Source organism: Ailuropoda melanoleuca, chromosome 12 (assembly GCF_002007445.2).
Source record: "Ailuropoda melanoleuca isolate Jingjing chromosome 12, ASM200744v2, whole genome shotgun sequence".
NCBI lineage: Eukaryota > Metazoa > Chordata > Mammalia > Carnivora > Ursidae > Ailuropoda > Ailuropoda melanoleuca.
This window is the reverse complement of record NC_048229.1, coordinates 35,228,911-35,253,629: the sequence shown is the minus strand read 5'-3', so window position 1 is coordinate 35,253,629 and position 24,719 is coordinate 35,228,911. Positions and strand designations below refer to the sequence as shown.

At 51.4% G+C, this 24,719-nt stretch overlaps 1 protein-coding gene across 7 annotated transcripts; it reads left to right on the top strand.

Annotated features, from left to right (window-relative positions):
* Nucleotides 1-1,276: 1,276 nt before the first annotated feature.
* Nucleotides 1,277-24,521, top strand: CD177 (CD177 molecule). Of its 7 annotated transcripts, XM_019804546.2 has the most exons (11): nt 1,277-2,136; nt 15,536-15,687; nt 16,445-16,548; nt 18,889-19,029; nt 19,390-19,575; nt 20,503-20,622; nt 20,814-20,930; nt 22,525-22,665; nt 23,358-23,543; nt 23,677-23,811; nt 24,067-24,521. In XM_019804546.2, exons 4-11 carry the CDS (start codon nt 18,924-18,926, stop codon nt 24,306-24,308), a joined length of 1,233 nt encoding a protein of 410 aa, XP_019660105.1. In that variant the 5' UTR covers nt 1,277-2,136; nt 15,536-15,687; nt 16,445-16,548; nt 18,889-18,923; the 3' UTR covers nt 24,309-24,521. The 7 variants fall into 7 exon arrangements, with proteins under 7 accessions (XP_019660105.1, XP_011228978.1, XP_019660103.1 ...); XM_011230676.3 differs by lacking the exon at nt 15,536-15,687; XM_019804544.2 differs by lacking the exon at nt 15,536-15,687 and having other exon boundaries at nt 16,346-16,548.
* Nucleotides 24,522-24,719: the final 198 nt, after the last annotated feature.

The following is a 24,719-nucleotide window of genomic DNA, read 5'->3' as shown; positions in this document are numbered from 1 at the left end:
GGATCATTTTCTCCCTGAAGACGTCCTTCCGTCTAGCTCTTTACACGAGGTTCTAGCCTCATTTGAATAATGAGGTGTGAGAGCCAGCATGCGGCAGGCTGCACATTTCCAGGTGGCCCCGGGAGACATGTCCGCACTGGATGGTGGTTCCACGCACACCCTCTCCTCCCCATGGTCTCTCTTGAGCCAGGCTCCTTCCTCTGGGTCTTCAGATTCATCACATGCCTTCATCCCTGCCCGCATGTCCCGGGGAGGGCAGCCCCTGCACGGAAGGTCTCTCAGGCCACCGCAGGCGGGGAGGCCGGGGCTTCGTGGACCCAAGCTGCAAAGACTCCTAGAAAAAGGGAGGATCCGTTCAACAAGCCCAGGGCTGGTGGGCCCAGCGTGGCTATCGTGGCCCAGGGCTGCGTGGGGTCAAAAACGTGGTAAGAAATCTCGTCTCTTAATGTGAACCCCAATGGTACCCTTGAGTCCAGAATGAGGACCGGCCCTGGGGCACATCTGGCTGTCTTCAGTGAGGATGGGTGATATTCCAAGAGGCGGTCGCTCTGGTCCCTTTCCTGTGACACTGAAGCTCTGCCCGCTCCGAGGGGTTCCCTCGGTGCCTGTCCTGGAGCCCGGGAGTGGGAGGAACGTCACCAAGTGACATGTTTGGTGCCCTTTGCAAAATGTCCTCTTTGCCCTAACCCCCTGTTAACGCCACGAGCCACTCTCCTCCTCTCTCCTCTGCCCTGCCAGCCAGACGCTTCCCCTTTAGGGTGCTGATTCCGTTTACTATCTTCAGAAAGGGCAAAGGTTTTCTTAAACACAAGGGAGCTTCAAAGGCCACACGGCACCTGGCTCAGGAGCTTCCCAACCTGCTCATGTAAAGTGTCTCCCTCTTCACCGTCCCCTGTCCTCATTCTTCCTTTTTATTTTTTTTAAATTTTTTAAAAGATTTTATTTATTTATTTGACAGAGATAGAGACAGCCAGCGAGAGAGGGAACCACAAACGGGGTGTGGGAGAGGAAGAAGCAGGCTCATAGCGGAGGAGCCTGATGTGGGGCTCGACCCCATAACACCGGGATCACGCCCTGAGCCGAAGGCAGACGCTTAACCGCTGTGCCACCCAGGCGCCTCATTCTTCCTTTTTAAATTTAACTTAATTTAATTCTTTTTTTTTTCTAGGTAAGTTCTACAGGGGGCTTGAGCCCAGGACCCCGAGATCAAGACTCTCATGTTGTACCTACCGAGCCAGCCAGGGGCCCCCTCTGTCTTTTTCTTTCTTTCTTTTTATTTTTTAATGTCACATCTTGGACCCTTCAGCTCTCTTGAATCCTTTCATCTGTCCCCCTTCCACGCTGCTACCTCCTCTACCCGTTTCCGTCCCTGCCCGGCCCTTCCCCTCCCACCTCGGCCCCTCGACTCCCGATCACCACTGGAGCTTTGAGCCTCCTCCCCATGGTGGGCTCTTGAGGGGCTCGGAGACGCCACAAGCAACCATCTGGGGGGAAACGGGCTGCTCGGGAACAGGAAATGAACGTCACCCGCCAGCCCCTTGCATTTGCCACACCCAGCGCTTCCTCTCTGAAGCAGGAAGGTTTCAAAGGCCCCAGGACTCTTCACCCCAATTTCTCCCCTAAAGAAATCTGTGAAAAATTAGTCGGTAAAACACAGTAAGCTCACATTTACCGCCATTAAGCTTGTACCAGTGTGCAGTTCTGCAGCGCGCATGTATTCTGACCGCCGTGCAACGCTTCTCCAGCTCCTGCTCATCTCGTGACTGAAGATCTGTACCCACAGCTCTGTGTTTCCTCCCCCTCTGCCCCCACGGCCCCCGCAGTTCTGTTTCTGTAAATGTGACTACTTTAGATAGCACATATAAGAGGAATCGTAGGGTACTTGTCTTTCTGTGACTTGCCCATTTCACTTGGCAGAAGGTCCAGAATTACCTTCTTTTCTAAGATTGAGCAACGTCCCGTTGTGTAGATGCCACACGTTCTTTCTCCATTCCTCTGTGTGTGGACATGCGCATGTTTCTACCTCTCGACTCTGGAGAACAACCCTGCAACGAACGGGATGTGCAAGTACCCTTCGCAACGTTGCTTCCAATGCCTATGGAGGTAAAATCAGGAGTGAGATGGCTCCATCATGTGGTAAGTCTCTTTCTTAGTTTGGAGGAATCTGCACCGTGTTCCACAGCAGATGGGCCATTTGACATTTTCACCAACGTCGTGCCAGGGTGCAATTCCTCCAGATCCTCGCCAGCACAACTGGTTTTACGGTTTTGGTTCTTGGGTTCTGCTGGTTATTGCTGTCGATAGTGGCCATCCTAACGCGTGTGACACGATACGTGTTTGTTCTTTGATTTGCTTCCTGTAATGATTAGTGGTGCCGACATGTTCTCAGAAGCTTGGTGGCCGTTGTATCTTTGGAGAAAGTCTCATCAAGACTTTTGTCCATCGTGTAGTTGGGTAGTTTGTTTTTCCTGTTCTTGTGAATTTTAGAGTTTCTCTACATCTTCTAGACATTAATCCCTTAGTAGACATACGAATTGCAAATCCTTTTCCCACTCTGTAGGTTTCTTTTCCACTCAGTTGATTGTTTCTCCTGAGGGCCAACAGTCTGTAAGCTTGAAATGGTCCTATTTGTCTAGTTGGCTTTTGTTGCCTGTGCTTTTGGCGTTGTGGGCTAGACATCATTGCCAAATCCAATGTCATGAAGCTTTTCTTCTGTTTTCCTCTCTCAGCTTCATGGTCTTAGGTTCTCTGTTGAGATGCCGTATCTGTTTTCAGTTAGTTTTTGTGTGTGGTAGAAAGAAAGGGTCTGATTTCCTTCTCTGTATGTGGCTGCCCTGTCTTCCCAAGGCTTTTCATCGAAGAGACTGCCCTTTCTCATTCGAGTGGGAATGGCACCATGTGGAAGATCATTTGGGCATGTGTGGAAGGCTTTATTTGGGGCGTCTCTGTTCTATTCCATGGGTCTATGCGTGTGTATTTTATTTCCTGTAGCTCAGTAATATGTTTTGAAATTGGGATATACAAGCCTCCCACTTCCTCTTTTTCTAGATTGTTCTGGCTCCTTGGGATTATGAATTAAAGGATGATTTTTTTTTCTCCTTCCCACCAAAAATGCCATTGGGATTTTAACGTGGAGTGCATTGAACGTGTACATCACTCTGGGGGTTTGGACATTTTAACAATATGAAGTCTTCTGAGACGTGGTTCTGTTCTAAAGAGGATGGATTTTCAAAGAAGGAGTTCCTCTGGTCCCCTTTCCTTCAATCTCCCCGAACTCAACGCTCTGAAGGGGTTTGCTCACCTCTCCTGCAACACTCAGGGGCTGTCTTAGCTGAAGAGAGGGTAGGGATTCCAAAGCTTCAGACCTGGAGATTGTGTGAGGGGATTGAGCAAGCTGAACTCTTTCCCTGCTCTTTTCAAGTTTTTTTTTCTTTTCAAGATTTTTTTAAATCTTAAAAAAAAAGAAAAGAAAGTTCTGTGGGAAAGATAAGCATCCTTCTACATGAAGGATCTTCTGGTAGGAGAAACCAGGGAGCAGAAAAAAGACTTCGGGAGCAAGGTATGGTGCACGAGTTTGGTGAGAACTGGTTTGTCCCGGTGTGAAATGGCACGGGCTCCAGCGCAGGACAGATGAGAGCCTAGCACAGAGCCTGAATGCACATTCCAGATGAGAGCCTAGCACAGAGCCTGAATGCACATTCCAGATGAGAGCCTAGCACAGAGCCTGAATGCACATACGTAGAGAGTTGCAGAAGCTTCAGGGTCAGGCAATTTTATTCGTCCTGGTTCCCTCAGGCTGAGATTACCTGGGCTTACGTATAAGAACTTTTTACAAGAGCCTTTGGTATCAGGTGTTGTGATGTCCAGGTGGAATGCAGTATTTTCTTTGTTACAAAGACAAAACTTTGTTGGATGTTTGATCTGCTTTGAATAAGAGGGCGTGAAAGGAAAAGGTGCTCCTCTTCTCGATAATCTGCCAACAGCCAAAGAGCAAATCAGAAGGAGCAAGTGTGTTGTTTCTGATGATGGGAAGCAATGGGACCCTTCTAGAGGGCTGGGGAGCATGGGGAGGCACAAGGGGGAGGGACAGCGTGTTACCACGATCATGGACACAGGACTGCTACTGGGTAGTTTTTAAAGCTTTTTTATTTTTATTTATTTATTTATTTATTTATTTATTTATTTATTTATTTTATGAGGAGAGAATTACTGGAGTTTTTTTTAGCACTGTGGCATAGTAGAAAACTGCCCTCAAAGATACCCTGAGTTTTATCCTTGGATCCTGAATGTTTCATTTCCTGGCAAAGACACTGCATGTGTGGGAGATGGAAGGATGACTCTGGATGGTCTGGGTGGTCCCTCCATGTAATCTGAAGAGAGACAGAGAGAGAAGAGACAGAAAGAGGGTTGGTCTAGGACAGAAAAGAGAAGATGTGAGAGGAGCAGAGGTGGGTGTGATGGGGGACGAGGACCCAGAATAAGGCAGCTTCCAGAAGCTAGAAAGGAGAAGAAAACCTATTTTTCCAGAGTCTGAGAAGGGTGGGCATACGTACAAGACACCTCCGTTCAGGCACAGTGAAATCCATCAGGGGACTGTGGGCTCCAGGACCATGAAGAGGTTTATAAACAGGTTAGATGGTTATGGAGATGAGGGCCCTGGCACTAAAGGCAAAACACTGGATTTGGGGGGCACCTGGGTGGCTCAGCCATTAAGCCTCTGCCTTCGGCTCAGGTCATGATCCCAGGGTCCTGGGATCGAGCCTCACATTGGGCTCCCTGCTCGGCAGGAAGCCTGTTTCTCCCTCTCACACTCCCTTTGCTTGTGTTCCCTCTCTCGCTGCCTCTGTCAAATAAGTAAATAAAATCTTTAAAAAAAAAAAAGAGTAACAGAAAAGTCACTATTTCAAACATATTTTTAAAGATTTTATTTATTTATTAGAGGGAGAGAGATAGCCAGCGAGAGAAGGAACACAAGCAGGGGGAGTGGGAGAGGAAGAAGCAGGCTCATAGCAGAGGAGCCTGATGCGGGGCTCGATCCCAGAATGCTGGGATCACGCCCTGAGCCGAAGGCAGACGCTTAACGACTGAGCCACTCAGGCGCCCCAGAAAAGTCACTATTTCAGAACGAAACAAACAAACAAAAAAACACTGGATTTGGGAGAGCTCCTGGTTGAGTGGGGAGTCGTTATATGGTAGGAGCCCAGAGAACTGCAGACAGAGACTCCGGGGGCATAGGAGCTTAAGGTTTGGCAGAGGGACCCAGATGATCGGGGGAACAGGGCGAGGAAGGGTAGGGGAGGCTGGAGTCCAGTGGGGGAGCCGAGTCCAGAGAGCCAGGAAGGATTGCAGGGCGTGGGGATCATGCAGAGGCCAGAGGCCGTTCCGGGGAGGAAGGGCGTTCAGGTCAGGAACAGTGTGGTTGCCAGGCTGGAGGAACGGAGGGGGAGGGCACAAGGGGAAAGAAAGGCAACAGGGTCGAGGCATCCTGGTTTAGTCAGGGAGGGCCAGGGTTTCCCAGGGTCCAGACCAAACCAGCGCCTGTGTCAGGCAGTTTCAATGTCACTCAGGATTCTTCTAGGAGGCAAAGGTCTCATTTCTTCCCCAAGGACCCTTCAGCTCATGGACTCATTATCAAGATCCTCCAGGGGGTTTTGGTGTCACTGGAAGGCACGGGGAGACTAGTTTGCAGGGCACAGGGAGGACAGGAGGCCGTCGGGAAGGGGACTGAGGCTGGGTGAGCTCCGAGTGGGCAGAGCCTGGGTGCAATGAGGAAAGGGGGCAGAATCTGCCAAGCCCTGGGTGTCTGGGGGTCAACTTGAAAGGGGAGGGGGAAACTCTGTGGGGTTCAGGGCACTTGGCAACCAGTTTTATTTCTTCTTAAATAAAAGGGCCTTTCTACTAGTAGGTGCTTTTGAAACTGTCAAGCGGATGGCCCACAGAGTTCCCGCGTTTGCTGCCAAGGGCGGCTCAGATGTGACACCAGCCGCAGGATCCCCAAACTGTGTGTGAAGTCACCTGCACAGATGGGGTGGTGGGAAAGGCTTTTGGCCTTTTGGCTCTCATAGCTGCCCACCAGGCTACAAAGCATATTTACAGACCACTGGGTGGGGGTCTCCAAGGGAGCAGATAGATTCAAGAGGACAGACCGTTCCCCCAAGTCTCTTTGTTGGTGGGGGCCCGGGGCTTGTGAAGGCTGAGTTCACGGCTGCTGTTTCCAAGCTCAGTTTCTAATGAGGCGATTGAAGCTTCAGGGCAGTGCAGGCCCCATATTTCCAGGTCTGCCCCAGGGACCTCTGGGGTTCCCTGGGGAGGGTTGTTCCACCCACACCCTCTCCCCCTCCACGGCGTCTCTCCTGACCCAAGGGGGGCGTTCTTGTCAGCCTTCTGAGTTTCACCAGCCCCCGCACCCCCAATGTGGGTCCCCTGGAACATGAGTTTTGGGGGCCCTATTCCTTCCCGCAGCTCAGTCCTCAACCCAGCTGGCTCTACTCCGCCCAAATTCTGCAACTGGTAAAGACGCCTTCCACCAGTTCATGGTTTGTACTTCTCTCACCTTGAGCTTCTCCTGGGAAGAAGAGACATCCCCGAAGCCCCCTGGGATGCTGAGCCCCAGAGAATCAGCCTCGGAAGCCACCCCCCACCCCCATCGTCCATTCAGCAAATCTCACCCAGGCTGCAGACTCCCACCCCCACCCCGCCCCATGGTGCTCTCTTTCTCATCATCATGGTTTCTCCCTACCTGTTCTTCAAGTCCTGGCCACAGACCCAGAGCCACTCAGGAGGAAGAAGTCAGGCTAGAATAGGGCAATAAGACGGCAGACACTCCATTTGTGGATACGAAGTTCATTTGCTCAGTTGTGTGAAACAAGAAAAAACTGAGGCTGCAAAGCAAATCGAACCTTTATTGAAATCTGGGAGGCAGAGATTCAGGAGGAATCTGAAATGTGCTCTGAGCGGGGAGGAGAAAGTGTTGATGAAGGTAACACCCGTAGATTTTATATAAATTCTGAAAGAATTACGATTGTTATTTTATGAAAAACTAGCTTTATTATATAGAGATAGGTCACTGAGGCAGTAGCTCGGTGGAGCTCAGCCAAATAAGCTTCCTTCCGAGAACTGTGGCAGAATGTAACTGTGGTCGGCACAGGCTAGAATTTCATGTTCTACCCAGATGTGATGGTGCCTAGGACCAATTCAACAGTGGTTTCTGAGCTCCATGTTAGAGCTGCGTCACATGAGTGATTCAATTTTAAAATTCCCGTTCACAGTTGTGAGCCAGGCTTCTTTGTGAGTTTGGTACAATATGTCAGGTGGTGTCTCGGAGAGAGAGCTGAGCACACACCCGGCCTCCACTGGCCCTAGATAAGCTAGTGAAGTAATTCGTTCTCCAGATTATTATCTGGAGAATTCCCCACGGAAAGCCCAGATTACACAGGTATACAAGTGGTTAAACCACAATCACAATATTTGGTTTAGAAAACAACTTTTTTTTTTTTTTTTTTTTTTTTTTTGCAAAACAGAGGTGCTATTTTATTGTGTCTAAGAATTAAAGTCATTGTGTCCATCAACCACATAGGAATCAGAAAGCAAGAAATTTAGTCCCGGACCACTCTACATTCTCCCCCATGAGCTAGAAAGTTGCTTTATTCTTTCCTTAGTTTTTGGTTTTGTTTTGTTATTATGTTCAGTTTTGTTTTGTTTTGTTATTATGTTCAGTTAGCCAACATATAGTGCATCATTAGTTTTTGATGTAGAATTCAGTGATTAGTTTAAGAAGCATCTTGTGTCCAAAACAATACGGCATATTTATCAAGAATTTTCCTTTAAAAATTTTTTTTTTGTCAATCATATTGTGTACAACAGAAATAAGTTTTCCAATGACAAGAGTGCTCGCAGAAAGTCCAGATTACACATCTGGGTAATCGTTAAATCGTTCGGTTTAGAAAATATCTCGTGTCCAAAACAATATGGCATATTTATAAAAAATTTTACATAAAAAAACATTTTTTTCCGTCAATCATATTGTGTACAACAGAAATACGTTTTCCAATGACAAGAGTGCTCGCAGAAAGTCCAGATTACACATCTGGGTAATCGTTAAATCATTTGGTTTAGAAAATATCTCGTGTCCAAAATAATATGGCACAGGTATCAAGAATTTTCCTTTAAGTAAATTTTTTTTCGTCAGTCATATTGTGTACAACAGAAATACGTTTTCCAATGACAAGAATTCTCGCAGAAAGCACAGATTACACGGGTAGATGAGTAGTTAAATCGTTCGGCTTAGAAAACGTCTTGTGTCCAAAACAATATAGCATATTTATCAAGAATTTTCTGTCAATCATACTGTGTAAAACAGAAATAAGTCTGTGAATGACATAAATAAGTGTTCTCTTCAGCAGAAATTGGCACATCTCTTTAAACCAATCCATGACCTTCCATTGGTTCTCTAGAAATGTCATGAACAAACCTGGGATATATATTCTTACCTTATGCAGGACAAAGGTAGCTACAGCTTCCACCATGAACTCCATGACCCAATGTTTGATAGGGAACATGATTGACTCGTTATCGGACGTAGCAAGTGTGCACTTGTCTGTTTCCCGCCAGCCTGTTATAAGCCGGCAATGAGTCATTCTCCGTCATCACGTTCTCACACGCAGGGAGGGGTCCTGGCCAATGAACTGTTGCACGCATCCCAGCAGCTATTGACTTGGAAGCGCTATGGGAGAACTAGTTTTCTTTCTCACAGCACAAGGCATGTTTTGTGACCTTGCAGTCTGTTTACCAGTGGGGTGACCCAGAGGCCCACGTTTTTTTGTGTTTGTTTTTAAGATTTTATTTATTGATTTGAGAGAGAGAGAGAGAGAGATCAGATGGGCTGGAGGGGCAGGCAGAGGGAGAAGCAGACTCCCCCAAGCAGGGAGCCCCACGTGGGGCTTGATCCCAGGACGCTGGGATCAAGACCGGAGCTGAAGGCAGATGCTTAATCAACTAAGCCACCCAGGTGCTCCCAAGAGGCCCACGTTGACCATTTGGCTCTTGGTGCTCCGATCTTCTGGACAGGAGTAGCTCTGGTTGTGTTGACAGGAACCTTGCCGTTCTCCCACACGCCAGTGATTCTCCCTCTGCTCTAGGACCCGGGGATTGTGTATGGGAGGAAGTATTGCAGTGGGACAATTTCCCTGGCCCATTTCAAGATTTCCTCACAGTCTGCTCATCCCGGGGGCCACTGCCGTCGTCCTGCCCCCGGCCCCACCGACCACACGCTTCACTGTACTGCCCTCCTTTCAGTCCGCAGCTTCAGAAATCGCCAGGATTTCTGAGATACCATCAGGAATGTTAGTGGCTAATTACCAAATTCAGCAACCCGGCATATCTGAGCCTCCTCGTCTGCCGTCCTTCCCCGTTCCCCCTTCCTCCTGTTTGGCCCTTTGAGTTTCCCTTCAGCTCCCCTGGATCCTTTGGTCCTGTCCTCCTTCAGCACCTTCACCTCCTCCAGCCCTGTGTCCACACCTCTCAGACCTTTCCCTTCCCATGAGGATTTGTCAACGGTGACAGTCTCTGGGGCTTCAGTGTGCTGCCCCCATCATGGTCATTTGAGGGGCTCAAGGACTCCCCCCGAGGCTGTGCAGCTCCAGGGAAGTGGGCTGGATATTCTGTCCCTGGGACAGGCTATGGAGACATTCAGAGGGCTGCTTGGTCTTTAAAGTTATAAAGGCCACCGTACCAGATTAGAACACTTCTTTCTTTTTTAAACCGACAACAAGGTGTAGATCATTGTTGATAAATTAAACACAGGGAATGGATGCTCATTGCTTTGATTTTAAACCAGTAGAGACTAGCTGACATTGTTCAGAAAATTTAAGACTAACGAAAACATTAGATTTAGCCTTCCTTAGATCTATAAGATTGTCTGCTTTTTTTCCTAAAGATTTTATTTATTTATTTGAGAGACAGCACACACATCTGTGGGGGGAGGAGCAGAGGGGGAAGGAGAGGGAGAAACAGAGTCTGTGCTTGGCACGGAGCCCGATGCGGGGCTCAATCCCAGGACCCTAAGATCATGATATGAGCCGAAGTCAGATGCTTAATTGACTGAGCCACCCAGGTGCCCCAGGTTCAGTTTTTTTTTTTTTTAAAAACCATCAAAAAACCCAGTGGAAATTCTTAAGAGTAAAGACGACAAAGAGGTAGGAGGGTTGATGAATTCATTCCCCTTTGCCCTCAGGTAATTGAGATCCTAAAGGGGTCAGTGAGAGTCTTTGAAGTGTTCTCAAATCCCTGAAACTCGAGTTGCCAAAGAGAATTCTACAAAACGGCCAGCCCTCTGTGTCAGGTGACAGCTAAGGAAAACACACTCACCTTTTCAACTAAAACTCTTACATAGGATAAATTGCTACAGATTCTTCCCATCCCTGTTCACACACCCCTCTGCAGTGTCTTTGCTGCCTTTCCTGTCCACAGCCTGGGTTAAGGGTCTCTATCCCTGAAAGCTAGGCACGGGGGGCGCCTGGCTGGCTGGGTCAGCATGACTCTTGATCTCAAGGTTGTGAGTTTGAGCCCCATATTGGGTATAAGAGATTACTTAAAAATACCATCTTTAGCTTGGGTGGCTCAGTCGTAAGCCTTCAGCTCAGGTCATGAAGCCCCGTATCGGGCTCCCTGCTCAGCAGGAAGCCTGCTTCTCCCTCTCCCACTCCCCCTGCTTGTGTTCCCTCTCTCGCTCCCTCTCTCTCTGTCAAATAAATAAATAAAAATCTTAAAAAAAAACCTGATTCCCCCCAAACAATTAAAAAATAATAACATCTTTAAAAAAATAAAGTAAAATAAAGCTGGGCAAGGCTGTGTGATTCGTTTTGGCCAATGAGACAGTACGTTTAGAATAAACTTATCAAACATGAACATTTACACTTTGGGGCTTCCTCTATTTTGCTACGTGGGGCCCTCACCTGAAGAAATCTGGCTGAACCTTGGGCATGAAAAACCACACAGACAGAGAGGCCCAGCACACAAGCACCAACTGTCAAACACGTGAGTGATGTTATCTTAGACCATCCAGCCTGGATCAAATTACCATGCAAATGCAGCCAGTGAGACCCGCAGAAGAAACACAAGTTAAGCCCAGGCTAACTGGTAGCCCACAGGATTGTGAACAGACCCAATGTCTGTTGTTTTAGGTGACTATTTGGGATGGTTTTGTATGCGTCGGTAGATAACAGACATAATACACTGTTACAAAACTCAAATGACTATTTCTTGTTGGGCCTGGGGAAAGTAGCGTTAAAGAGAAATCTCAGGCGCCTGGGTAGCACAGTCGTTAAGTGTCTGCCTTTGGCTCAGGGCGTGGTCCTGGCGTTTTGCGATGGAGCCCCACATCAGGCTCCTCCGCTGGGAGCCTGCTTCTTCCTCTCCCACTCCCCTGCTGTGTTCCCTCTCTCGCGGGCTCTTTTTCTGTCACATAAATAAATAAAATCTTAAAAAAAATAAAGAGAAATCTCAGATATGAGATGTGACCACTGTTTTTCTTGCCTGCTAGGGATAGCTATGGGACAGGTTGGCTAGAACCAAATAGAACACTTTAACAGGAAGTACACATATGAACTTATCTTCAATTTGAGCCTAAATTTACTTGGGATTGAAAATTACTAATTGTAATTTGAGTAACCTAATTAATCATTTAAACTGGAAAGTTTTTAGAAGTTACAAAAAGTCGGGGGCACCTGGCTGGCTCAGTCAGTGGAACGTGCAGCTCTTGATCTCGGGGTGATGAGTTTGAGCCCCACGCCGGGTGTAGAGATGACTTAAATAAATAAAACTTTAAAAAAAAAGAGAGAGAGATACAAAAAGTCAGACAAATGGATGCCTCTGGTCACCGAGTTTTCTAGTTGTCTCATCTGATTGGTCACTGGCTGGTTGCAGATCGTGGAAAGAATTTTGTCTTTTGTATACCTGGTTCCAGTTTCTTTTTGTTTGTTTGTTGTAATCATTGTGAGGACCAGTATCCATTGCTCTCCTTTTTCCCACTGCTCTTCTGCCAGGGGAATCCGGCCTTCTTGTATCTTGGGAATTGTGCGTGGCTGCCCCTTGGTCATGTTGGATGATTTCTCAAGCCATAATAGGGAGACCCACAGTGCTGATGGCCCCAGTGCTCACACACCACACCCCTTGGATATTGGGGTGCACCTGCCTCTGGCAGTGACCACACCAGGTCCCCTACCCACCCCCCTCCAGAAGTGAGGGTACGCTGACAGGTTCAGAGACGGAAGGGAGGACAAGAATCAGTTCTTTAAGAATTGAGAGCCTGGGTGTCTGGGTGGCTCCGTTCGTTAGGCATCCGACTTGATCTCACCTCAGGTTTCGAGTCTCCTCAAGTCCTGAGTTCAAGCCTAGCATGGAACCCACTTAAAAAAAAAAAGGACTGAGAGCCCAGGGAATCCTTGAGTGTGCTCAGGGCAGGGTACAGCCCAGCCCCTATTTGCACGCTTACTGGCTGGTTGTGGGGTGTGGGCCATGGTGTGCTGGAACTGACTCTGCCTGGCTTATGAGACCTATGTTTAAATTTTCTAGAAGTTTGCCAGCCAGTGGCTAAATAAAACCGTTATTAAAAATTAAATTATATGGGGGCGCCTGGGTGGCACAGCTGTTAAGCGTCTGCCTTCAGCTCAGGGCGTGATCCCAGCGTTCTGGGATCGAGCCCCACATTAGGCTCCTCTGCTGAGAGCCTGCTTCTTCCTCTCCCACTCCCCCTGCTTGTGTTCCCTCTCTCGCTGGCTGTCTCTATCTCTGTCGAATAAATAAATTTAAAAAATCTTTAAAAATTAAATTATATGAAGTTATAACCAAATCATGTTAAGACAAAGGTAACGAACTTGAAAGTCGTCCCTTCCTCATGATCTTACTGCATTTTAGAATTACCTGTGCTCTTGAAATTATTGATGTACATCTATTGCATCTGTGTGGTAAAAATATCCTGGAACAGTTGCCCTGGGGCGTTTTTCGCCAACTCCATGTTCCGAGACATCATGGTAGCTTGAAATCAGCCGTGGTGGGAATATTTACGCCATGGAAATTGGCAAACCCTACAAATCAGAGCTTTTATTTCTCCCCTCAGGGAAGCGGTTAAACATTTAGCAGCACATCATAAATGTGCGTTGTCTTGTGTTCAGGAGTGGGTTTTTGTAGAAGGGAGCTTTCTCTCCCTGTTTCGGTAGAGAGCCTTTTCCTACAGGTTATGTATCTGCGACGTGCATGGCACCCCCTAGGTGTACAGCATCTGTGCAGTGCGCGACCTGACCTGGGTTCCCAGTGGTCCTGACTCTTTGCTATATATTGTCACAACAAACGATATATTTAAAATACAGGATGACTCCCAACTCCTCCATCACCCTTTGTGTTTCCCTGGATCCTACCTTAACGTTTGTGAGCAGCAGTTCCTTTCATAAATTCTACTCAAATTCTCCCATTTGGGTGTACCATTCATTTCCTGTTGGGGCCATGACCAATTCAGTAACTCAGATCAGGAAACAAAACTGCATCCTGGGATTAGGTTTCCACCACATGGGGGCAGCACAGAGAGAACTTGAAGGCGGTGGGGGTGGGGGGAAGCTGAAGTGTAGGTAAGGCGAGTCCTGTGATCATTTCATAGTTGCCCGAGCGACCACTGGTGGTGACAGGGCCCACAGTGCGGGTGGAGAGCGCCATATTGGATGCTGAGGTGCTGGAGGCATGGTCACTGAGGCAGCTGAGGTGAATATGTTGATGCTGGAGTCAGGCGGTTCCTTTGGATGATCCCAGAGAGCAAACATGGGGGGAAGGAGCCACTGAAAGATGAGAATGTCCAAGTGGAAAAGGGATGGGCAGTCAGAAGGCTTCCCTGGCCAGAGTGTCCCTCTCTACTCCTCTCCCCTCCATGGCTCCCTGCCCTCAGGACACAGGCCAACCCCTGGGTCTGGCTTTGTAGGTCCTTGACCAGCCCCACCCCCACCTTTCCACTCCCCCACCAGCAGCCATTCCCAAGACGTGCCCGGGCGTTTCCTGCCTCCTTGGCCTTGCACCGTTGTTCCTTCTGCTTGGAATGGCCCTCCCTTGGTTGCCCACACCCACCCCGTCTACCTGGAAGGCTTGTCATCACGCCCAGTCCCTGCTGCACCCCAGCCTTTTGATGAGCCTTCTCAGGCAGACCCTTCTTGAAAACGGCAGGCTTACTTCCACCTGTGCCTCACGGTTCAGGCCAGTCCACCGCCACAGTGAGGCCCTTGGTGAGGCCCTCAGGTGACTATGTTTAGCCACCTGAAGGATTTCCCTGCGTCAGTCATTCAGGGCCATGCCAGTGCAGTGCTAACCCAGCAGCTACTCACTCCTGGCACCAGCCCGCCCTACAGATCTGGGCATGAACCTGGCCTGTTCTGTCCCTGCTCTGTAAACAGATCGCAGGGTACCCGCCTGAACCCAGAGGTGCAGGCAGAGGAAGAGGCAGCAAAAGAAGGCACCGTGGGCATCTGAGCTACCTACCGAGGCATTCACCTGTGCCCTCGCACCTGTGAGAGCCTGATCCCGTACACACCGACACACCTTTCCGTGGACGTTGGATGTTGCTGTGCATGCCCAGTGTCATGGTCGGGCAGCTCAGAGGGCACCCGGTATGTGATGCACAGTTTGGGTCAGGATGCCCCTGGTGACCCAGAGTCCAGTTTGCAGACTCCCCTGGGACACAGTAAGAAGCCAAGAGCGGCTTTCTTTCTTTCTTTCTTTCTTTCTTTCTTTCTTTCTTTTTTTTTTTAAGATTTTATCTATCATCTATCTATCTATGTATTTGACAGAACGAGAGAGAGCATGAGCATGGGGCAGGGGCGGAGGGAGAGGGAGAAGCAGGTTCCGCACTGAGCAGGGAGCCCAATGCAGGGCTCGATCCCAGGACCCTGGGATCATGAACTGACCCGAAGGCAGACGCTTAACCCACCGAGTGCCCAGGTGCCCCAGGAGCTGCTTTCTAAATGGAAGATAGTTCTTTGCAGAAGGAGACAGATCTTTGCTCCCAAATCCTGTGTTTCTCGCTATGATTATCCTATCATCTCTTTACGTCACAGAAGCTTTCCACGATGTTGGGTCTGTTGGGCACACGCCTTTCATTTGAGTCCCTTCCTACTCTAGGATTTACTCAAAACTGGCAGTCTTGGGGCGCATGGGTGGCTCGGTGAGTTAAACATCTGCCTTCGGCTCAGGTCATGATCCTGGGATCCTGGGACTGAGCCCCACATCAGGCTCCCTGCTCAGCAGGGAGCCTGCTTCTCCCTCTCCCACTCCTCCTGCTTGTTGTTCTCTCTCTCTCTCTCTCTGTGTCAAATAAATAAAATCTTAAAAAAACCCAAAACTGGTGGCCTTGCAGGTTTGCTCAGAAATGAGTAGGAGTAGCTTGTCAAAATGTGCTACATCCGCTGCCCCCCCCACCCCAAATCTTAGGGGACCTGTTTCCTAAAGGTATAGCAAATTGTCTCAGAAGGAGTACAGCGCCCCCCCTTCCCCGCCCCTGCAGTAAGCCATGGTCTGGAAGCAGATGATCCCCCTTCGGACATATGGTCAGAAGGTCAGGACTCGCTGAACACTGGTCGCCAGGCCTGCGTCATTCCCCTCCCTTCACCCCATCACCTGGGCATTTTATCATCTCATGTCATCACGCAAAGAAGGGTGAGTCCAGCACAATAAGATACTTTGAGAGAGAGACCACATGTACGTAACTTTTACTGTCGGATCTTGTAATTGGTCTGTTTTGTTATCAGTTGTTGTGATTAATCTCTTACGGCCTCTAATTTATAAATTAAACTTTATCATACGTATGTATGGATAGGAAAGGCCATAGTGCGTGTGGAGCTTGTTTCAGACATCCACTGGGGGCTTTGCAAAGTCTCCTCCGCCGATACAGGGGGCTCCTGTTTGGGGACATGCCCTAGACCTATGGGCCCCTAGGATTTACACCAACATGATGGGGGGCTTATCACCCACCCTCTGGCACCCACACGTCTTACCCCGGAATCATCAAGGGTCTTGTGACCTCTTGTTCCCTGTCTGATTAAATAACGTAAATCCCTCAATGAAGTGGAGGAGTGTGGTGTTCTGGAGAAACTCGGATGATCCAGGTCCCTCTGAACTGTATTATAGGACAGCACAGGAGAGCTGACCCCCTTCACGGCGGCCATTCACATCCGTCCAGAGCCATCATCCGAAGAATCTCTGCAGGGCCTGAGCATTTATGCCTTTGGCCAGTGCCAACTCCCCCGGATCAATGGCCCCCAGTCTTTCTGGTATAGGGGAAGAGTCACCGTCTACACCTGTGGTTGCACTGCAGGGTCCTTCTCAAATGGACGCAGCCTCCCCACTCCTCCATGAGCTTCCGGGTCCATGAGCAAGCCGTGAGGGGCTGGTAATCATCACACTTACTTTACAGAAGACGACGAGGCAGTTGGGAGAGGAGAAATGAATGACCCAAGCCTACACAATCAGGGAGCAACAGGATCCGGCCTGGTAGCCGAGTTTCACACACCTACAACTGTAAGCCTTTTTGCTAAATAGTTCCACACCCAGCCTTGCATTTGCCGCTTGAAATACGCGGAACTCCCAGGAAGGTTGCCTTAATATCCTGACTCAGCCCTGCATTGCCAAGCCCCTGCCAGCCTCTCCACTCTCAACACCCATCGCTTCCTCCTTCCTTCTCTGTAGCTGAGCCACCTGCTTTCTTTCTAATCTTCACATAAGCCAGGAGTGGTCCCACCTCAGGGCCTTTGCACCTGCTCTTCCTGCTGCCTGAAATGCCTTTCCCACATGCCTTCCGTGACAAGCTCTTTCTTTGCATTCTGTTCTCAGCTCACAGGTCACTTACTCTGGGAGGCCTGCCCTGATCCAGTTCACTTATTTTCACATCACCTGGTCTTCACCCTGCCCAGCACCCAGCAGCTTTGTGTGTGTGTGTGTGCTCACGTGTTTGCTCAGTGTCTCTCTCTCTTACTCAGGTGTGAGCTCAACAAAAGCTGGGCCTCATTCTTGTTGGTATTCCTGAGTCCCCCAGCAACTGGGATGGTGCCTGGCACAAAGCCCAGCCTCAGTGACTATTTGTGGACTAAAAGCAAGCCGTTTCATTGGTCACCTATGACCCTCTGTGTGTCTTTGCTTACCCTCCCTTCTCCTCTTCTTCCAGAAACACTGCTTCAGGGGCGCCTGGGTAGCTCAGTCATTAAGCGTCTGCCTTCGGCTCAGGGCGTGATCCCAGGGTTCTGGGATCGAGCCCTGCATTGGGCTCCCTGCTCCACTGGGAGCCTGCTTCTTCCTCTCCCACTCCCCCTGCTTGTGTTCCCTCTCTCGCTGGCTGTCTCTCTCTCTGTGTCAAATAAATAAATAAAATCTTTAAAAAAAGAGAGAGAAAAGAAAAGAAAGAAACACTGCTTCAGGCCCCGCACATCTCCAGAGGGCACCATTTCCACGGCAATGAGGGGACCTGGGGAGGAAGTGGTGTTTCCATGGTGCACGACCTACAGAAGTACTAGTGATGGCTCTGTTCCCATCTTCCCCCATCTTTCATTCGTTTGTTCAATCAATCAAGACATACTGAGTAGTCGTTCTGTGCCCATGAGTAATGTAGGTGCAGTGGGAATTGTGTCTTTGCCTGTGTGGCAACATTTACACTTGCAAACATTAAACAGAATGTATAAAGATGTCAAGAAGAAACTTCGAATTGTAAGTTCCATGTTGGTCTCTTTCTCCTTTGCTGTCTTACCCGTCCTCCCCCCCAACCCCTTCCTCTTCCTCATACACCCACTTGTCGGCTCCGCGGTCACTGGCGAGGTGTTTACTCCTCCCTGGCCCTCTCCTCCCCGGTGTGCTGGAGCTGGTTTGTACAGGCTTGCAAAAGCCAATGGTTAAATATTTCAGAATGTTGCGAGCTAATTGTTAAACAATCGGTAGCTCCAAGTCCAACCGGGCAAGAGGATTTACAGCACAGAAGTAGGCCCCCGTTACAAGGCATGGTGGGCTGATGCTGTTTTTCTGAATACCTGGTTTTCTAGCACATCCCCGGGGAGGAAACTTTGCTTTGTCAAGGAATATCCTGTCTTTGACAGAGACTCACTTTCCATGACCATCTCCCTCCCTTCTCCCCTTCCCAGATGGAGCCCCAGTTCCCTGGTGGGTACCCAGGAGGTGGAGACCCTGGGGCCTGGTCTTGTGCTAGGAGTGGGGAGAGCAGAGGAAGAGAAAGCAGGAGGGAACATGGGGGAAAATGGGACTAAAAAGGCAAACAATGTAAGAAAGAAGTGAGAAGCAAGAACCCATGGTGGGCAGAGGTTGGAGCAGGGAATACCCCTAGTGCCCACCGCACAATGTCCTCGCAGGTGGTTGGGCCATATCCCCAATATTCCCACCTGGGGCCAGAAGGTGGCCAGGCTACCCTGAGGAAATCGCCCTTCCCAAACTACCGTGAAACAGCGCGGCGGTGGGCACCTGCCTGGAGGGGCTCAGGAGGAAAGGGGGCTGGGGAGCTGGACCAGTGGGGCCTGGGGGGCCAGGATGTTTCTAAGAGCTGGGGGGTCAGGGAGCCTGGACTCCTGGGTCCAGGGAAGCGGGGAGGCCCCGGATTCCTTACCCAGTGAGACTCAGAGGGTGGGCCCAGACCTCCTCTATCAGGGCTCTGCCTCCCGCCCTCTCCTGGCAAGATATAAAAGGGCAGGGTACCAGGGAGAAAGAACAGGAGCGAGAGTTCCAGCCAGCCTGACCATGAGCCCAGCCCTGCAGCTAGCTCTCTTGGGCACAACCTTCATGCTGTCCCGTGAGTGAGGACCCCAAGCTGGGAGGGCGTTTCCCTGGAGGATGGGCTCAGATGGATTTCTCTTTCCGTCTCAGGAGTGCAGGCCCTGATCTGTCAGTGGGGGACACATATGTCTCTGAGGAATGTATCGGAACTGCCCCTTGAGTGGAGCAGTGGCCAGCAGTCATGTGAGGATGGCTGGGGTTGCCAAGACACGCTGATCCTCATTGAGAACGGTGAGAAGGGCCCTGTGGGCCCCAAGCCTGACTCCCACCCTCTCCCGGGAGAGACATCCTTCCCTGCCCTATCCTACTGTACTCTGTGTAGGGACTCTGAAGACCTACCCCCTCCGCCAAAGAGCTGTCCCCTCCCCAGCAGGAACAGCCCCTGGGGTGCCCACTCACCTCTCTCACCCCAGACCACCTTGCAGACCCTCCCGCGAGGACCCTGGAGTCCTGATCCCCAGCCCCTCCTCCCTCAGACTCAGGAACTCGGGCCCCCCCCATCTCTTCTCCCTCAGACCCAGAAGTCCAAGTCCCCAGCCCTCTTCCTCCCTCAGACCCAGGAGTCCACGGCCGGACTCTCTTTTGGTGCAGGACCCCAAGTGAGCATGGTGATCAGCAAGGGCTGCACCCCCGTGGCGGATGAGGATGTCCTCATCAGGGAGCACAGGGCAGGCCCTGGCGTCGCCATCCTCTCTTATACCCACGTGTGCCGGGAGAAAGATAACTGCAACAGCTTGTCCACCAGCCTCCCACTCTGGACCCTGCCCTCCACCACAGGTGTGAGGGGGGCTGGGGAGGGGGAGGAGGAGTGGGGGAGAGAAGGGGCTGGCAGCACAGGGGAGCAGCAAGGCTGAGGAGTGGAAGTGAGCACAGAGGGAGCGTCCGTTTAGATCCCTCTTCCCTCCCGACTCCCTGTCCACTCTCTCTGGGGCTCCCTCCCTTAGCACCCCTTCTTCTGTTGGTCCTGGGGGAGCAAACCACACTGATTTTCTGGTGTTCAGCCACCTAAGGGAGGGCCCTAACCTAGTGCATGCTCTTTTCTCCTGCTTCTCCTCCTTCTCCTCCTTCTTCTTCTATTTAGAATTTGATTCACTCATGTTTTATGTAGGGTTTTGGCGGTTCCTCCTCCAAAGTGAAATTAACCTGTAATTAAAAAAATTTTTTTTTATTTGAGTCTAGTTGACACACAGTGTGACATTAGTTTCAGGTGTACTAAGTGCTTGGACAGCTCTCTGTGTTGTGCTGTGCTCCCCACCCATGTAGCTCCCATCTGTCCACACAGCACTGTTACAGTATCATTGACTATACTGTCCTTGTCTGGTGCCCCCAAATCAGGTTGGGGACAATGTTCTGTGTTTCTCTGCTCTTTGGAATAGTTTGTACGAGGGTCTCATGTTTTCAGACTGTTTCATGGAACTGGCGGGTGAACCCACCGATTCCACCTGGGGCACCCCTCCCCACTGCACCCCCTCCTGTGCTCAGGCCCAGGTGTCCCTCCGGGGTTCTCCCATTCCTTGCCCTGCTCCTTGTGCTCTCCCTTGCCACCTGTCCCTGGTTCCCTGGTGTGCCTGTGAGGGAGGAGCCAAGGAGGGCGCGTTTGTGGGAGACTGAAGAGGTTGCTTCTTGGGACCAGCAAAGCGGCGGATGGGAGTGGTGGAGAGCAGGCCCCCATCCAAATCCAGAGCCCTTTCCTCACCTCCCCAGGCCCAGGCTCCCTGCGGTGTCCAGTCTGCTTGTCTACAGAAGACTGTGATTCTGCCGCAGAGCTGACCTGCCCGGCTGGGAGCACGCACTGCTACCGTGGGGCAATCCAGGTCACAGGAGGTGAGCCAGGACAGGAGGTCCCCGTGGGCCACGGGACGTGGGGCGCTGAAGCAGTGGGAGGAGGGGTCTGAGGACCAAGATCTGGTTCTCTGGTGAGGGACAGAAGCTGGGACCTGAGGAGGGTGGCTTCCCCTGGTGGGCGGGGTGGTCCCAGCAGCATCTCCCTCCCTCCGTCCCTGCCCTGTCCTCAGGGGATATCTTCAGCATTCTGAGAGTCCAAGGATGTGCGTCCGAAGCAGGCTGCAACCTGCTCAACGGGACTCGGAGAATTGGGCCCATCGAAATGAGAGAGGACTGCAGCCCTAGCGGTGAGTGTCAGCGACCGAGGGGGTGGGGGCGGCGAGGAGCTTCGAGCAATCTGAACGTTTGTTAAGGCCAGATCCTCGGGCCTTTGGCAGCAGAGTTTAAGGACTAGGAATTTTGCGCCGAGAGGGATGGGGACCTTTTGGAGTCTTGCGAGCAGAGGAGAGACACGAATGGACTTAGCCCTTATGAGGATTCCCCCTTGGCCGCTAGTCGTGGGGCCGGGAAATCAGGGGGAAGCAGGTGAGGGCCAGTGGTCTTGGCCCTGGGGAGAAGCAGTGCAGGTGGTGAGAAGCCCGCAAGGTCCTGGCACTATTTTGCGGTTGAAGCCACAGGATTTCCTGATGGGCGCAACCTAAGGGAAAGGCAGTTGTCCAAAGCGACAGCAATATTTTCCTGGAGCAGCTGCAAGAAAGGAGGTGCCGTTGAGCAAGATGGGGAACCAGGGCTGGGGGGGGTGGACAAGGCTTGGAGCAGGCGGCAGAGGGCGGTTTTGTCATCTCTCTGCATAGCGGGGAGATGAGAAGGCCTCCCTCGTGGGGCCGTGGTGAAGGCTGCACGCTTGTGGATGCCTCCTCCCCAGCCCGGGTGCTTCTGCGTCGAGGGACCCGTGCCTGCTGGCCATGTGAGGGCTAAAGAGAAGGTCTAGGCTTGTGGTTTTCCTGAGGGCTCAGGGGCCCGAGGTAGCCGAGGGTGGTCAGGAACCCCTCCACCCCACCCCCGCAAGGAGCCGGAACACCTGCGTTCTGAGCCCAGCTCTGCCAGTCACCTGTGCTGGACATGGGCCAAGCCCCTGCACAAGTCCTCTGCCTCTGTTCCCCAACTCGACGTTGGGGTGATGATGATTAAGCCACCCACACTGGGGGTTGCTGTGAGGAACTGAGGTAATCCGGGTGAGGGGAGCTAGCCGCTGGAAGGCTTATAAGAGCTGGTCCACGGAAAGCAGCCACCACGGCCTGGCACATAGTAGATGCTCATTTGAGTATTTTGGTCTGGAACATAGGGTTTCTCAGTTAAAAGAAAATATATGGCCGGGGTGCCTGGGTGGCACGGTGGGACGAACATCTAGCTCTTGGTTTCGGCTCAGGTCCTGATCTCAGGGTTGTGGGATCCAGCCCCACATCGGGCTCCACGCTCAGCTGTGGGGTCTGCTTAGGTTTCTGTCTCTCCCTCTCCCTCTGCCCCCCCCTTCTCACTCTCAAACAAATAAATACATCTTAAAACGAACAAACAAAATATATATGGCAGGCTACCCTCCCCATCCAGATGAGGGCCCCGAGTGCTAGAGAGGGCACGTAGAGATTGGTTTAGGCCAAGGAAGAGCCATTGTGCCTGTCACACCCAAAGGGAGGAGGGGTCTTCCTCAAGGACCCCTGAGAAAGGCTCCCGCAGGTGTTCGGGCAAAAACAGGGTAAAGAATGGGGATGGGACCCCGACTTCCAGGGTCCCTTCTAAATATGAGATTGAGGGACTCTGTGGCCAGGTCACCTGGAGAATGACCCAAGAGTGTGGCCACCTTCCCAAGCATGGGACCGGAGGGCAGACATGGCTGATTCCCTGGCTTACACAGACCCTTACACACCAACTCCTTCTCCCCAGCTTTCCTCACCTGTCAACGGGGGGTCACTATATACAGCAATCAAGACCTGTCTCAGAACCCCATCGAGTGGACCACAGGTCACTACGAGCTTTGTAACGTTGGGGAGGTGTGTCAGGAGACACTTCTGCTCGTTGATGTAGGTACGTGGGCTGCACTTGGGGTCCCGAGTGTCCCCACCCTGGGTCCTGTCCCCTGAATTTCCTGCCGGGTTCCCCTCGTGCCTGAAGTTCTAAGCTCAGGCCCTCCTCCTTCTGTGCCTTAGTTTGCCCTTCTGGAAACGGTGTGTAATGACAGGAGGATAGTACCTATCTTGTTGGGCAGTTGTCATAGTCCATGCGAGGGGGGCCAAGAACAGAGCTGGAACAGAGTAACCTCACTGACTTGATCTGCGATTTATTGAGCACCTGCCGTGGGCCAGGCCCTGTTGTCGGCACCATGGACCCCTTGCATCCACCTTCCTCCAATTTTACACACCAGTGGGGAAGCAGAAAAAATACACACCAAACAGAGTAAGCTATGGATGTGCAGGGAAGAGCAACCCCATGGGGAAAGGAGGTGGGGAGATTTAGGTGAAGGTTCCCATTTTGAAATCGGGAGCTCCGGGGAGGCTGTCCTGGGCAAGTGGCATTTGAGGAAGAACTGATTGACGGCAGAGCTGGCTCTGGCCCCAGGCCTCCCCCTACCCTCCGTGTGCCCTGTGCTCTGGAAGTCAGGCGCCTGCACTCACCCTCCACCAGCCCGCTGAGCGTCAGGGAGCCCCCAGCTCTGCCTCCTGCCTCCGATCATCAGAGCCCCACTCCCCCAGCCCAGCTTTTGCTCTCTCGCCCCACAGGACTCAAATCGATGGTAGTGGGGAGCAAAGGCTGCAGCGCGGGCAGGACGCAGGATGCCCCGACTATCACCATACACTCAGGACCCCCTGGAGTGCTGGTGGCCTCCTATGCCCATTTCTGCTCCTCCAATAGGTGCAACAGGGCCAGCAATACCAGTGTCCTGTTGAACTCTCTCCCTCCTCCAGGTATGGAAGCCCAGCGGGTTGGGTGGGACCGGGGACACCGAGAGATAGGGAGACACAGAGACTCCAGGGATCGAGGAGGGTGGCTCCAGCTAGGAGCAGAGTTGTGCACCCCAACCTCCTCTCTACTTTTCAGCTGCCCCTGCCCCAGGAAATTTGCAGTGTCCCGTCTGTGTGAACATCTTTGGATCCTGCCCAGAAAACCCAGAGAATGTTATGTGCCCCAATGGCACGACTCATTGTTACAGCGGTTACATTAAGATCCAGAAAGGTGAGTGCTGATGGCCAGGTCCCAAGAAGGCAGGGTCGGGGGCCTGGATTCACTGGTTCTGAGGTGGGAGGGCACTGGGGGCCCTGACTCAAGAGTTTGAGGGTGGGGGCTCTGGGAACTCAGATTTCTAGGTCTGAGGGAGGCGAGGACTAAGCGGGGTCTCCCGGTCTGAAGGGGTTCGGGGGATCTGGGATTCCTGGGTCTTAGGACTTTTAAGTGTGCTGTCCTTTGAAACCTCTCTGACTCACTCTCTAGGTGGAATATACTCTAAATTGAACATTCAGGGCTGCGTGACCCAAGCTTCCAGCTCCTTGTTGAACCATGCCTGGAAAATCGGGGTCTTCTCTGTGACTGAGAACTCTGAGGACGAGACAGACTTTATTCTCCAAGCTGGAGCGGCCCCCATGCCCTTGCTGCCTTGGGTGGTGGGGCTTGGCCTATCCCTAGCCCTCTGGTGTGGGATGCCTATGATTCTTAGCTCCTTGCTGACCCCCTAAACCAGCCTTCCTTCTGACCTCATAACCAAGCAGCCTTGGACACCGAATTATTTCCTTGTCCTCTCCGTGAATCATTATCCCCCGGCACACCCACATACTTCATGGCCTGATTACAACATATGGAAGCAGCTGGGGAAAGCTGAACTTGACCTCTGGGAGAGGTCAAGAGTGGCCACATGTGTCTGATAATAAAGACATGGTCCTTTCCCTGAATGCTGGGGTTTCTCTGTGTGAGGGGAGGGCAGGACATGCAGAGATGTGGCGTGGGGAGGGGAGGAGCCCGGGGAGGGAGTCACCATCTCAGGACCTTCCTTCACTGTTCTGGTGCATGTCCCCATTCCAGCTTGGAGGGTGCTCGGGCCAAAGGTATGTGGGCACCACCATGACCCAGGAGGTGGTGTTGCAGCACGT

What these genes read in the sequence shown, in the direction of transcription:
- CD177 (XM_002923953.4), top strand. Translation starts at nt 18,556, where the DNA reads ATGTTTCTAAGAGCTGGGGGGTCAGGGAGCCTGGACTCCTGGGTCCAG. An exon ending in GCTGATCCTCATTGAGAACG is followed by an intron (nt 19,030 to 19,389) that starts GTGAGAAGGGCC and finishes CTTTTGGTGCAG; the next exon opens with GACCCCAAGTGAGCATGGTG. An exon ending in TTACATTAAGATCCAGAAAG is followed by an intron (nt 23,812 to 24,066) that starts GTGAGTGCTGAT and finishes CTCACTCTCTAG; the next exon opens with GTGGAATATACTCTAAATTG.